Source organism: Medicago truncatula, chromosome 1, assembly GCF_003473485.1.
Source record: "Medicago truncatula cultivar Jemalong A17 chromosome 1, MtrunA17r5.0-ANR, whole genome shotgun sequence".
Taxonomy (NCBI): domain Eukaryota; kingdom Viridiplantae; phylum Streptophyta; class Magnoliopsida; order Fabales; family Fabaceae; genus Medicago; species Medicago truncatula.
Window position 1 is genome coordinate 44265391 of NC_053042.1, and position 14656 is coordinate 44280046.

Sequence of the window (14656 nt, forward strand, 5' to 3'; positions counted from 1 at the left end):
AAAATAGAACTATAATTGAATTATTTAAATTTTCGAGTGGACTACTACACCACTTTGCAGGAATTTGGATCAACCAAAACATAAAACCGACACAAAATTGCATAAAATCTCGCAAAATAGACCTATAGTCGTTGATTTTTTAATTTTTTCGGATGGACCTGAAGGGCTCCACCCCTGAGTAAAAATATATTAAAAAATAGCAAAAAAGTTGTTGGTTCCTATTAAAAAGACTAAAAATACAACGAAAGGAAGAATTGTCTACACAAAATTCAATGTCCCGCAACACAACACCCATCTCACAAAGTTTTTTTTTTTCTTTTGTCAAAATTGATGTTGACTCATTTAAGTACATTTTAGGACAAAGGAAGTATCAAAGATCAGTATTTCCTCTGTCTCGTTCATTTTAATAATCTGTGCATAATTTTCAAAGGAAAGAATAAATGTGTTGATTTGAATGAGAAATTCAAAAAATAAATAAATAGATATTGTATTTATATTCTAAAATATAATTTTTTTGAAAAGAAAAAGAAAACCACTAAAATGTAATTAAAATGAAAGTGAGTATATTATTGTATGATTACTCTAACCACTTTATACTCCTAGACAATACACTTGTCAAGGAGTAGTAATTATTTAATAAAATTAGCGCTAAAAGCAAATTTTTTGTGCTCACTTAGATGAGATCAACGTCGTCTCTCTATTGTTCCGAAAGAAAAAAATGAAAAAATTATTTGAAAAGAGATAAAACACAATATTAGTGAAATTCATATTTAAATATAATTTTAAAAATGATCCCAATCCTCGTTTTATTTCAAGGTTGCACTTTAAGTTTTTTACTTTAAAAATTTCATGTTTTAAAGATCAATAAATAAAATGTCCAAGACACGACAATATTTTATATTTATACAGACAATGTTAACAAGTGCTACACGTGGGCTAAAGAAACAAAAATTGTCAAATAACCTAGTGGTGCCAACTGAGTTATTCTTTCTAGGACCAATTTTTTTTGTCTCTTTAAAAAGTGCATTAGTAAGACCTTAGTGATATTTTGAACAAAAATATTAATTGAAATAATTTTTTTTATTGTCACAAACATCATATACTACCGCACAGAAAAAGAGATTAAGAAAGACAACAAAATGACATAAATAAGGACTACACAAGAATCATAAAAATGAAATTACAAAAAAAATACAAACAGATGGTTTTTCAATACTCTCTCTCAGCTAGAATTTTTTGGAAGATACAGACCCACATTAAACGAAATTACAAGAAAACGAAAAGAGAATAACAAAGGTTGAGGTAGAATCTAGTGCATGCAAGTGCAGGCTTAGGAATTCTGCGTCCCGCTGATTTGTTGCTGACCATAGTCCTTAATCTCACGCGCTTTGTTCATCAACTTATGACGTGCTGTGTCCAGTTGATCAGCTCCAGGTGGATGTTTACCTGTAACATACCTGTAAATCCAGGCTAACACCGTGATCGCCGCCACACCGAATCCACCGGAAACAAAGAACCCTAAGGTCAACAGCGCCACAGTGATCACCGCGGGAACCAGCACCGGACTGAATAACAGGAACAGCGGTGTGGCGATGGTTAGAGCGATAACCGTGCCGGCTAAGACTAAGCCGGAGAGGATCAAGAGTGAGCCACCGGCGGTGACGGCGGTGCTGGACTTAAGAAGCTGAGTTAACTTGGATGAAGGCTGTTGTTGAGTGGTAGTGCTGTGTTGTTGGTTGTAGCCACGGAGAGGTTGGTAGTGTCCTCCTGTATCAGCCATGTTTGTTAGGGTTTTTTGGTTTGAAATGGAAATGGAAATGGAAATGGAAAATGAGAAGATTGAAGAATTAATTAATTGCAGTTGCATTGCATGGTTTATAAGAGATTATAAATGGTGGGTGGTGGAGGGTTGTGTGGCAGCAGTTGAGGGTGGTATGTGGCACGTGGTGAGGTGGTTTTCATGCAAGCCTTGCATGCAACATGCATTCCTGCTTCTATGACACGTGCATTTCTTGTTTTCAATAAGGAAAATATTTCCCCCTTTAAAACAAGAGAATGAGGGCATTCGTTAAGTATTCTAAATAAGCAAGTTTTCATGAAAAAGTTGTGTAATCATTATTTGTTAAAAAATAATGTTTTTTATATTTTTAAGATAAATTTTTTATTTCTAGAATCCTTAATCATTGTCCTAAGAACACCCGTTAGCAAAATCATTAAAGCAAAAGAAGAAAAAAGGTAAAAATAGTATGAAATTAAACGAATGTATGAAATTTAGAGATGTATGTTGAAAAATTAAAATGATATTTTGTAATAATTTTTAAAACAACTAATTATTTCATGTATTTTAGTTGTGTTCTTACTCTCTCTTCATCTTCTCTGTATATTATTTTTCTTCAACTAAAAAAAGCAATTATTTCAAAACTTGTCACAAATTTCAAAACTCTCTCTTCTTCATATACTTATGGATCCAGAAGAACGATGACGTGGACACGATCCAAAATTAAAATCAAGGTTAAGTGTGAACGTCCTTTTTTAAGACTCGTTTTTTTTTTTTTTATACATTTACTTTCTAAATCAGTAAATTGATAATAATTTTGATGAATCATAGAGTTATTTGTCAACTATTGAATTTTAAAAGTGGCCATTTCATAAGAAAAATATCGATTCATTGTCTATATTTTACAAACATCATTATAATACTTTATCATCTGACACTTTGATAAACAATATTAGTTATTATATTATTTTAAAGGGAAAATTACACTCACCGTTTTCTTAAAAAGCATGAACACCCCTCTAGTTTTCAACTAAACACTAAACTCCTTTAAATTTTATTTAAATTGACAAACACCTCCTTTTCAATTAACAGAGTTAGTTATCTATTACTTAACCCTTTCATTCACATACATACACACTTTCTCTCTTTCTCGTTATATTAAATGCAAGGTTTTTATAATTTTAGAGTTTACCTTAACTCATTTTTTTATTTGAACAAACTAAAATGAGATAAATTTTAGCTAAATTCCACTCGTAAATTTGTACGAGTTTATCTAAAATTAAAATTATATCAAATTTATTATATACGTGGCATATATAAAATAATCTAAATATTATAAATAGGTCAATAGTGCAAAATATTACTCAATTATAGAGGCAAAATATATTCAACAATCATAATAAAGCGTTATGTTTAACTTAACATCAAAATACAAAATTAACTTGCAAAATCATAAATATTGTGTATTGTGTTGTTCAATTCAGAAGGTTTCGGAAGAAATAAAAGCAAGGCAAGACAAGGAATTGTTAACAGGAGTGTCAAGCGGCAAGTACGTTGGGCTACTAAGGTACCGTTTGGCCAGGCTTTTTTTCGGTCTAAAAGCTACTTTAAAACAAAGTTAAAATAAAGCTCTTTAAGAAAAAGGTTAAAGCTGTTTGGTTTCTTTATTTTTTTTTTTAATTCTAATAAAGTTATTTTTGAGTTAAAAGCTGTTTGGCAAAATATTGTACAAAACTTTGAATTTATTATTTTTTGGTGGTGTCTGGGGTTCGAACCCGGGACCTTGCATATATTTATGCATTGTCTATAAATAAAAAAACTTTGAATTCATTATGAATTAACATAATAAATAAAAAAATGTCTAAAATATTTTTTGAAGGGAAAAAATGTTTAAAATATAAAAGATATATTTTTACCAATACTATATTTACTCAATGACGTTTATTTTGTGTAACATGAATACAAATTTGTATCATCATATAAACGACTTGTTAAATATTTGAATAGGATAAATAATTTAAGGAGGCTCAAATAATAACATAAATAATATCAAAGTAGTTTGGAAAATTAAAAACAATAATCATTTTTTTTAAAGACATAAATCATCACAAACTCAAATATTTCTACTCTCCATCAACGCAACTCCTATTTGATTTCTAACTTTATTCATGTAGCCTCCATCTTGCACTCTTCCTGGATTATATGAACTGATTTCTTCATTTATATTGCTTTCTTCGTCACGCTCAATCATATCTATAATATGTATATGTGTGTATATATAATGAGAATAATTGGTTTTTTCTTTTCCAATTATACTCTATAACAAATTTTATTATAAGAATACCATATTTTTAGTGTTGGTCAAAAAGATAAGAATTTATATATATAATATTATATTTGTTACATTGCTGGTGTCATTGAAAAAGATATATTTAGTTTTTTTAATAAGAAAAAGATATGCATAGTTTGTTACAATACAAATGTGTAAATTATATATAAGTATAATTTTTTTAGGCAACTACACTTGTACTTTTAATTAAAATCAAAATTTTATAAAAATAATTATACGCATTACACAACACTAACAAAAATTATACGCATTAGCATAACAAAAACAAAAAAAAAAAACAGAAAGAGGAACATAAAGTATTACTCTAAACACTAATGTGTGTGTGTATTTCCGTGGTTGAAGAAAGGGAATAAAAATATTCGGTGTCATTCATTGACAGCGTGAATACAAATATTTGCGTGGTTGTGATGATCAAAAGATATTGAAATTAATATATAAGTGATAAAAAGATAATAAAATTCCTTAAAAAAATAGATAATAAACTTAAATGGAACCTCATTAAAAAATTAAATGGACCGGTTAAAAAAAATAAAAAAAAATAAAATGGATGAAAAAAGCGTATTGAAAAAATAAAACAAAAGGTTGCCGGCGGGAGTTGAAGAGAGGTGCTTGTGAAATAAATTGGGGAGAAATAGTTTTTTGAAGTAGCATTCAACAACTTTTGGTTAAAGCTCATTCTATTCAATTTTATGCATTCTAAAAAAAGTACTCTTTTTCGAAGGTACTTTATTGATATTGTGTTTGGCCTAACTTCTCCTTAAAAACGTAGAAAAGCTGAAAAAAAGCCGGACCAAACGGTACCTAAGCTTGAAAAAAAAAAAAGAATTGGATTTAAACAGAAAATGGGCTCATAAAAAACTGGCTCATAACAAAAAAAAAAAGTGTTTTTAAGTGTTAACTCGTAAATTCGGACGATTTTATCTGAGTTTATTATGTGTTAACTGGCTCAAACTCGTCAAACATTTTGATTTCAACAAAAAAACAATTTTACTCCAAATTAATACAATTTTAACACCAAAAAGTATAAACTCGTTCGAGCTTAAGAGTTAACACTCGATTTATGGAACGGTGATTAAATGCTCAAAAAAGTAACACAACTATTATAAGAGAATATTATTAATTTAATTAATTAAAAAAAAATGATATTTGTACAACCACTTTTTGATAACTTTTGAAATAACATTCTTTATAAGTCACATGTGTTTTTACTCTTTATTTTTTTATCTATTATTTTTGTCTAATAAAAATAAAGAAAAGGTGATTCTCACAAAAAATCATAAAAAAATTGGTTGTACGAATATTAAAAAGCAGAAATAATGAACTGATGCACCATGTGCTATTGTCTGGTGATGTAAGAGACAAACTTTGTTCTTTATTTTGGTGTACAAAATTTTCACAGATACGATACTTTAGTCCGCATCATCACTTTTTAGTATATTGATGACTCTCTATCTTTGGTCTTAAATAAATATTTGGGTTAAATATTTTTTCAGTCCTTATAAATATATCAACTTTTCGTTTTAGTTCCTCTAAAATTTTCCTTCAACTTTTAGTCCCTTAAAATTTTTGCATCTTCACTTTTGGTCCCTCTTTTAAAGTAAACTCATATATATAATTAATATTTTTTAATGAAATTTTCCAGAAAAATTCATAATATTATAAGAATCTCTCCCAAAAAAATTTAGAATTTTTTAACAAAACATGAATTTAATATGAATTTTTATATTTTTGAAGGTTAAAAATTCATATTTAATTTGTGTTTTGCTAAAATATTCTAGCATTTTTTGGGAATTTTTTTTACAATATTCTTAACATATCTGCACAATTTCATTTAAAAATACAAAAATTAACTTAAAAATAGGGACCAAAAGTAGCGATTGAAAATTTTATAAGGACTAAAAGTTGAAGAAAAATTTTAGAGAAACTAAAACGAAAAGTTGATATATTTATAAGGACTAAAAACATATTTAACCTTAAATATTTTAACCCAGCCACGAGTAGTATTTTCTGTAATAAGCATTGGAACTAATATATTAAATTAAGAGAGTTACGCGCACACAAAAAATAATAATAGGAGAGATACTTATGACCACAACACTAAATAAAAGTTATTTAGACGTACACATATAACATTATATGTCATTTAATTAATTAATAAATACATATTATTAAATTCTTTTTTTAGGGAATTATTAAATTCTTTTCTATGCTACTTTTTTAAACTTACGCTAGCCGGAGCCTCACATCTCTCACATATTAAGATATTAGTCTTTCTTTTTATTTTTTGAAGTAAATATTAGTCTTTATTATATGAATTTATATCATATGCATCCTATATTCTAGTTGAGCCTTTGATATCATTGACATAAGATAAGATTATGAAAATGTTGAATGAGTGTGAAAAAAATAAGGTGTTCAAATACCATACTTTATCTAAAATAAAAAATTTAAAATATGGTAATTAAAAATTAAAGGTTTAAATATGTATTTCATCCTTGCAATTAGGGGTCGTTTAAAAATTGGTCATTGTATTCGTTAATCCTTGCATTTTGCACCTGTAAAATTTAATCATTTAAAATTCCGTCTCTCAGCCCAATTAATCACTGCCACGTTAGCTAATCAGTCTGACTCAACACATTTTGGCTTGAACAGACGAAAATACCCCTAAAGATCTTAGCCAAACGCAAAATGACACATTTACCCTTTGATCTTCATCTCTACCACAATCCAACAATTCATCTTTTAAATCCAATTTTTTTTTTTAAATTTCAATGAATAAATATACAACAAAACTCAAACAAATCCAGCCTTAATAACAAACCACAACCATTATATGTGCTCGTGTGTGATTATTTATCATTGGGTGCATTTTTATGAGTTTTCGTGTTGGAAGGGTAATTTAGTAAATTCATGGTGAGGATTATTTTTAGTGTTTCAAGTGAGAACCATTATTTTACTAAGTTACTATTGTGGTAATTAATTGTGAGTCAGTAAGTGATCGTTGTTATTATTTTACCGTTAAGTGAGTAGAAATATTTTAGAATTAGTGAATGAGTAGGTTAAGCCCACTACTAAGGCATTAGGGTTAAGCCCATTTGAGAAGAGCTTATATAAGTTCTAGACTTTAGAGAAAAAGAGGCTTTCATTTCATTTCATAAGAATTTGGGAGGGTAGAGAGAAAGTTCAAGAGAAGGAGCAAAAGGGTTAGAAGGGAGAAAGCTTGAAGAACCAAGAGGTGATAGAGATTCTATGAGCTAAATTGAAACTTTTGCTAGGATTATTGTTTATTGAGGTAAGGGGGTTAGATTTCAATCACAATCACTTAATTATAATCTTTTCCTTAATTATATGCATAAGTGCTTATTTGAATAAGTGATTATTTTGCACTTAGTTGTTGAAATTCGTGCTCTTGTTATGATGATATGTTTGAATATATGAAATTGGTGATAATTGAATTGTTGTTGATGAAATTGCATGTTCATAATATGTGAAAATGATATATTGTGAATTGTGCTCTAATTGTTGAATTGTGCTATGTTGTTGTTGATTTGTGATGAGAATTATGTTTAATTGATGTTGTTGTTTTTAAGAGATATTGTTGTTGATGATTCATAGCTTGGGTGTTCACAAATCATGAGTTTATGATGTGAAATAAGTTGTTGTTGTTGGTTTTGTGAAAATGGGTTGATTTGGTGAATCGTGTTTGAATGACATTTGTTTTCATGTTTGATGTGTTCTTGAGAGCCCTTTTAAGTGCTAAGACTTGTAAACAAACTTTTGAAACATATTTGGGTGTTGGGAGATCAAAATTGGGAATTTTGGGTGAAAAAGGGTTGAAACCCGAAAGTTTTTATGCAGAACTGATGACTGTTCGCTTAAGCGAACGCTAAGCGAACAGTCACAGTAAGTTCTGGAACTTGGTCACTTAAGCGAACTGGTAAACGAACAGCTACTGTAAGCTTCTGGAGCTTGGTCGCTTAAGCGAACGAGCCCAATTTTAACAACTTTTGATTTTCGTTCCGGGCTTTAGGGGGCCAAACCAAGCTTTGTAAAACACTTCTTTCAACTTGTTCAATCTCTGTTTGTGCTCCTAAACCTACTGAAACATGATTTACTTATTCAAATTTGGGATTTTCTAATTGGGTTAAAACTTGAACTTTTGATAATTTCGGTTTTTGTCGGAAATGAACTTTTGTGAACGAAGAGGGATTACAAGTTGGGTCTACAGTCCATGTGGACTTAGGCAAGGCTTTAAGGTTGGTTTAATGTCTTAATCATGTCAAACTTGATTTTCGGGTGGGAATGTGGAATATGTGAACTTGGGGTTTTCTCATACAAACTTAGGCAAATCTTTGAACTAATGTTTAATAGTTTATAAGTGGCTTAAGCTCATGACTACATGATTGATTAAGATTGATTTGTGGGTTTCCAAACTTGAATAAGTTACCTTGTTTTGAAAAATTATCAATGTTGACCGTTTTGCCACTTGATACGGACTTTGTCGAAAACGATTCTTTAAAGCCAATTACCCTATAATCTTTTGTGAATAACTTTATATGATTAAATGAAGTTATGTGAGTAATTGTTAGGTGTTGAACATGATGTTTATCATAAGGTATTGTATTTCCTCCTTTACTTGGATTGTGAGAAATTGTGCGAAGTTGTTGAACTATAGGATATAATTGAAGTTGATTAATGAATACATGTTGATTAATTGTGACATTTTGGTGATGACTCTTAATTGGATAATGACATGATGATTGTGTGGACATAAATACTTAATAATGCAATTGTTGTTGAAGTTGATCAATGTAAATGGAGGTGTACTTTACATTGTGTTGATGTATGTATTCGTTGAGTGGTTTGCATTATTGAGTCTTGCTTGTATGTCAATGCATCATAGTCATATCGAGTAATATGAGAAATGTAAAAGGATGTGTACTTTTACATAGTTTATCGTAAGAGGAGGTGTACTCTTACATAAGATGTGTGATTGGCATCTTGTTGTGATTGGCATCTTGTTGTTGTTGATTGGTACCACATGCATATATGTGTCGGAATTAGGCGCATAACATATTTGATATGAGTCGTAATTGTTGCATGTGAATGATGATTATTGATGATAAGTGTGCTTGATGAGTACTCATTCGTGATATTTGGAATTGTTATGTGAAAGTGTATAATGAATTAAATGCTTATGTTAAGTACTTGGAACTTGATTTAATTTATTTATGATCAAATTTATTTTATTGATTATGATTGATGTAAAGCTTACCCCCAGTGGTTTTAACCGCCTACCTGTCCGTATGGATGGGTAGACGGAGTGCATGATTAGTTTGCTTTTGGTGAGTTGCTTGGTGATTGTTTGGATAGCGGGAGCTATCTCCGTTATCGTTTTCTTAGAGTCTTAGGGTAGGCTCTGATCTAGGATGTCGTTTTCTTAGAGACTTAGGGTAGGCTCTGATCTAGGATGTCTGTATTATGATTATTCTAGATTGTTTATTCTGGTTTTATTTATGTTGCGGAGATTAGCCCATTTGTCGGGATTTGAAGAATTGTTATGATGTTGTATTTTGATCTCATGGCATGTATGATCTATATCCACTGTAACTGGTGATAATTTTTATATATGTCTGTTGTTTGGATTTTGTTGATGACGTGACGTCTATTTCTTGAATATTTATATTATTCGCGTGTTTGATCGTTTTAATAGAAATAGAGTATTAGAGGATATCACAACAAAGAAACAACACTCCTAGAAAACAAAGTAAAACAAAACTACCCTTTGGCCAACAATCTCTACAGGGACGAGACCATACACAAAACCAACACACTGAATAAAACAACAGGAAAGACACAAGGAGGGGAAAATGATGTTGTCTCACATGGTAAAGCAACAAAACATCGTCTTCATCTTTCAAACGTAAATTTCAATTTCGATTCCATCTTCATCTTCATTTTCAATTAAACGCAAATTTGATTTCATCAAAATCTCTCTCACACTGTCCATTCTTACCTTCAATCGTTCCAGATCCACTTATGGGTTTGTCAAAATTTGTTCCCTCGCTTATGGGTTCATTTGTTTCTCCCTTCTTCCAATGTTTTGGATGTTTGAGCCATTGAAATCTTGAGCCAATGTTTCGGATGTTTGAGAAAATGAATGTTTAATGAGTTTAAATTAAAATTAGGGATTAGGGTCACAAAGAACATTGAATGCAGTGAAGAAGAAGAACGAAGAGAGCATGGAAAGAAACCATTTTTTCTCAAAAAAATTTCCCACGACAATTTTCTCTCAATATTTCGGTAAAGAATATTGAAATAGAGAACGATTTTGATTTTTAAGATGTTAAATTTGCCATTTATGTATTTTTAGATTTGAGTTTTGTTGGATTTGAGGGCTGGGTTTCACAGGTTGTTCATGATGGAGGGTTGGGTTTCACGGTTTGTTCATGGTGGTGAAGAATCTCAGCTTCATGTGATATTCAAGCCTTAGAGATGAAGATTAAGGGTAAATGTTTCATTTTGCATTTGGCTAAGACCCTCAGGGGTATTTTCGTCTGTTCAAGCCAAAATCTGTTAAGTCAGGCTGCCATGTCAGCTAATCAGTGACGTGTCGGTAATTAAATGGGTCAGGGACCAATTTTTAAATGATTAAACTTTGAGAGGTTAGTTTGCAAGGATTAGCGAATACATGATCAATTTTTAAACGACCCATTAATTGCAAGGATGAAATACATATTTAAGTCAAAATTAAAATGCTATGTACATTACTAAATTTTTAATCAAATGCATTTACCTTTCAACTTTCACTTTTACAAATGTTTCATTTGGAAATTGGAAGTATTAAAAATGCAAGAGCAATGTTATTTGAACAACCTTTTTATGTGACAATTTGTTGGACAACCACATTATACAAAGAAATTTAGGTAGTGTCACAAATATCAAAGCAATAGAGAGAGAAAGTAGAAGAACAATGTGTGTATGAGAGAGAAAGTTGTCATAAAAGTTGTCAAAAAATGGTTGTTCAAGTATCATTTCTCAAAATGTAAAGCATCTTACCCAAATTAGTATCAAACTATACTTAACTGTAGGATTCAGCTCAGACACCAAAGTGTGCAAGAAATTCAACTATGTCTTAAATTAAGCAGTGGATTCAACTACTTCACGAGTAAATTCAACTGTCTTAAATTAATCTTTAATGTCTTAAACTTGCCCCAACAACGAGGCATCAATTTTAAATTCAACTATGCACTATATTTGTTGTATTATATTATACCAACTACATCAAGCACGTTCAAAGCAAGCATCAAGCACAATCCAAGAAACTCTTGCAAATTCCCACACAAAAATGTCAAGTTCAAAGGCTATGAACAACAATGATCATCAACTTCATGTGTTCATGTTTCCATTCCTTGCATTTGGTCATATAAGTCCTTTTGTTCAATTATCCAACAAGCTATTTTCTCAAGGAGTTCACATAACTTTCTTATCAGCTTCATCCAACATTCACAAAATCAAATCCACTCTTAATCTCAACCCATCCATCCAAATTATTCCACTTCAGTTCCCAAATGGCATAACCAACACTGCTGAATTGCCACCTCACTTAGCTGGAAATCTCATTCATGCCCTAGACCTCACTCAACCTCAAATTAAGTCCCTTTTGTTAGAACTCAAACCTCATTATGTTTTCTTTGACTTTGCACAAAACTGGCTTCCAAAATTAGCTTCTGAACTTGGTGTCAAATCTGTTCACTTCTCAGTTTATTCTGCTATATCTGATTCTTACATTACTGTTCCTTCAAGACTTGATGATATTGAAGGAAGAAGCATCACTTTTGAGGATCTTAAAGAACCTCCAAAAGGGTATCCTCAAAAAAACAATATCTCCCTCAAGACCTTTGAAGCCATGGACTTCATGTTCATGTTTACAAAATTCGGTGAAGGTTTAACCGGTTATGAACGAGTTATGCAGAGTCTTGGTGAATGTTCATACATTGTGTTTAAATCATGCAAAGAGATAGAAGGACCTTATATAGATTATATAGAAAAACAGTTTGGAAAACAAGTTCTTTTAGCTGGTCCATTGGTTCCAGAGCCATCAATGGAAGTGTTGGAGGAAAAATTGTGCAAATGGTTGGATAATTTTTCAGTCAAATCAGTCATATTTTGTTCATTTGGTAGTGAGACATTTTTGAATGATGAACAAATCAATGAACTAGCAACTGGTTTGGAACTCACTGGTTTACCATTCATTTTGGTTCTGAATTTTCCATCCAATCTTTGTGCAAAAACTGAGTTGGAAAGAGCATTGCCAAAAGGGTTTTTGGAAAGAGTGAAAGATAGAGGAATGGTGCACACTGGTTGGTTACAACAGCAGCTTATTCTAAAACACAATAGTGTTGGATGCTATGTTTGTCATGGTGGTTTTAGTTCTGTGACTGAAGCTATGGTCAATGATTGTCAACTTGTGCTGTTACCTTTCAAGGGTGACCAGTTTTTTAATTCTAAGCTCATTGCTAATGATTTGGAGGCAGGGATTGAGGTGAATAGAAAGGAAGAAGATGGATATTTTCATCAAGAGAGTATTCTGAAGGCAGTGAAAATCATCATGATGGATGGTGAGAAAGAGCCTGGGAAGAGCATAAGAGAAAACCACATGAAATGGAGGAAGTTTATGTTAGATAAAGAAATTCAGAATAAATTTATCATTGATCTGGTTGCTCAGCTGAAGTCTTTGGCCTAATGCATGATTGGAATTACGGTGAGTTTCATGAAATAATTTGTGGTGGCGTGATTTTGTTGAAGCTCTAAAGGGTAGCTTTACTAAATCGCGATGGTTCAACTTGATTTTGTTAAACTCGTCGCGAATTTAAACATGCATCTCCACTCCCTCTTGATGGAATGGATTATTTGTGTTCTATATTGGTTCTGTTTTTCTTTGTTTACATGTTTGTTTCAGTTTCCGGCACCTAATGTTGTTCTAATTGTAACAATTTTATTCATGTTTGCTGTAGTTTGTTGTAATAAAACCACCAGTTGATCAATGAGAGTTATCAACATCATGTAAAATTTTAATTTTAATTGTCTTAAAATTAACATTAATAGGTACACAATATTAGTTTTCTAAAATGATATCATAATGTGAATAAAAGATTTATTTCAATCTGGAAGTTCTTTCCTTTAGATATTGATAATTGATGTTTAATTCAACTATTTTGTCTTGTTGGTGATATTTAATTCACCGTATATACTCTCGCCAACTTTTTTATACCAAAGATAGGGTAGTAGATATTTAGGTCCAAGTCCCAAAAATAGAGTGAGCATAAGGTGGTGTTGAGTGTGAGACACGTTTCTACAAGGAGAATTATTTTGCAGTGCCTCCTCCTTGATGCTTATGTTAATATACATTTATGAGGAAACAGAAAAGTTGTCCATATATTGTTGCCAATTGATCTATTTGTAAATGTCATAGTTTTTCATCCAGAAATATGAAACAGTATTAATATCCAATCCATATAAAATCAAATTACAGTTGAAAGCACCAGATATGTGAAGGTAATACAACAGTTTAGGGTTTAGGAAACTTATGTTATTTGGTGAAGAAAAACAACTCTTGAGAATAGTTTGCAATGACTAAACTGAATGGTTACAAATCCTAGGAGACTTTAGTGTTTGGGATACATATGCTGGTTTAATAAGATTAGGTAATGGATATTTTGTGACAGGGTTTAGTTGCTTGGGTTTAAAGATTCCACACTTGATTATTTTGGTTTTGGTTGATGGATTATTAGATGAGTTTGTAGGAGGGTGGATTTGGTCTCATCCTTATTTGTAGGAGTGGGGAGTGTAACCAAAGTTGTAGGAATTTGGTTATTGGTTTGTTGAGAATGTTGCTGATTAGGTGGAGTAGTTGGAAGTGTGATTTGTTTGTTGAGGTCGGTGAAGATTTTTTTGAGTAGGGAAAAATTATTTTCAATGAATTGGACATGTCTAGAATGATAAAATTTGTTGGTTTTAGGATTGTAACAAATTCATTTCTCTGAAGCTTGGGAATCAATCTGAAATCATGCCATCCACAGCCTGTGCCGTTGGCTCGCCATAGGAGCTGCCATCTCCATTGAATGTTGTTTCTGATCAACTTCAAGGGCACATATGGAAATACAGTGGTTCATCCGCTCCCTTTCTTCGCAACTTGGACAGAACTGGAAAAGACGTGGGTGCCACGAGGTTTTGCTCTCTCTTCTCCATTTCTCTTCTGTTCCAAATTTCGCGAGAAGTTCTTTGTCATCTCTCTCATGCTTCTCTGGCCGCAATTTTTCTCGTTTCACTCGTACCAAACACACACTTAGAGATAATTCACATCATAAGATATCTAGTACTGAGGGTGTGAACAACAATGATAAGCAACTTCATGTGATCATGTTTCCATTCCTTGTATTTGGTCACATTAGTCCTTTTGTTCAATTATCAAACAAATTATTCTCTCATGGAGTTCGCGTAACTTTCTTATCAGCTTCATCAAACAT

General features: G+C 31.4%; 2 protein-coding genes across 2 annotated transcripts; one reads left to right on the forward strand and one right to left on the reverse strand.

Annotated features, from left to right (window-relative positions):
• Positions 1–1065: 1065 nt before the first annotated feature.
• On the reverse strand, positions 1066–1829 carry LOC11420287 (oleosin Ara h 11.0102). Its single transcript, XM_003591605.3, has one exon. It carries the CDS (start codon positions 1778–1780, stop codon positions 1331–1333), a length of 450 nt encoding a protein of 149 aa, XP_003591653.1. The 5' UTR covers positions 1781–1829; the 3' UTR covers positions 1066–1330.
• A 9535-nt stretch (positions 1830–11364) lies between these two features.
• LOC11408471 (UDP-glycosyltransferase 79A6) lies at positions 11365–13205 on the forward strand. The gene has a single exon (XM_003591607.3). The coding sequence runs from the start codon at positions 11374–11376 to the stop codon at positions 12871–12873; it is 1500 nt and encodes a 499-aa protein (XP_003591655.2). The 5' UTR covers positions 11365–11373; the 3' UTR covers positions 12874–13205.
• Positions 13206–14656: the final 1451 nt, after the last annotated feature.

Bases quoted from the DNA above. Each gene is read 5' to 3' on its own strand.
- LOC11420287 (XM_003591605.3), bottom strand. From the start codon at position 1,780: ATGGCTGATACAGGAGGACACTACCAACCTCTCCGTGGCTACAACCAA.
- LOC11408471 (XM_003591607.3), top strand. From the start codon at position 11,374: ATGCACTATATTTGTTGTATTATATTATACCAACTACATCAAGCACGT.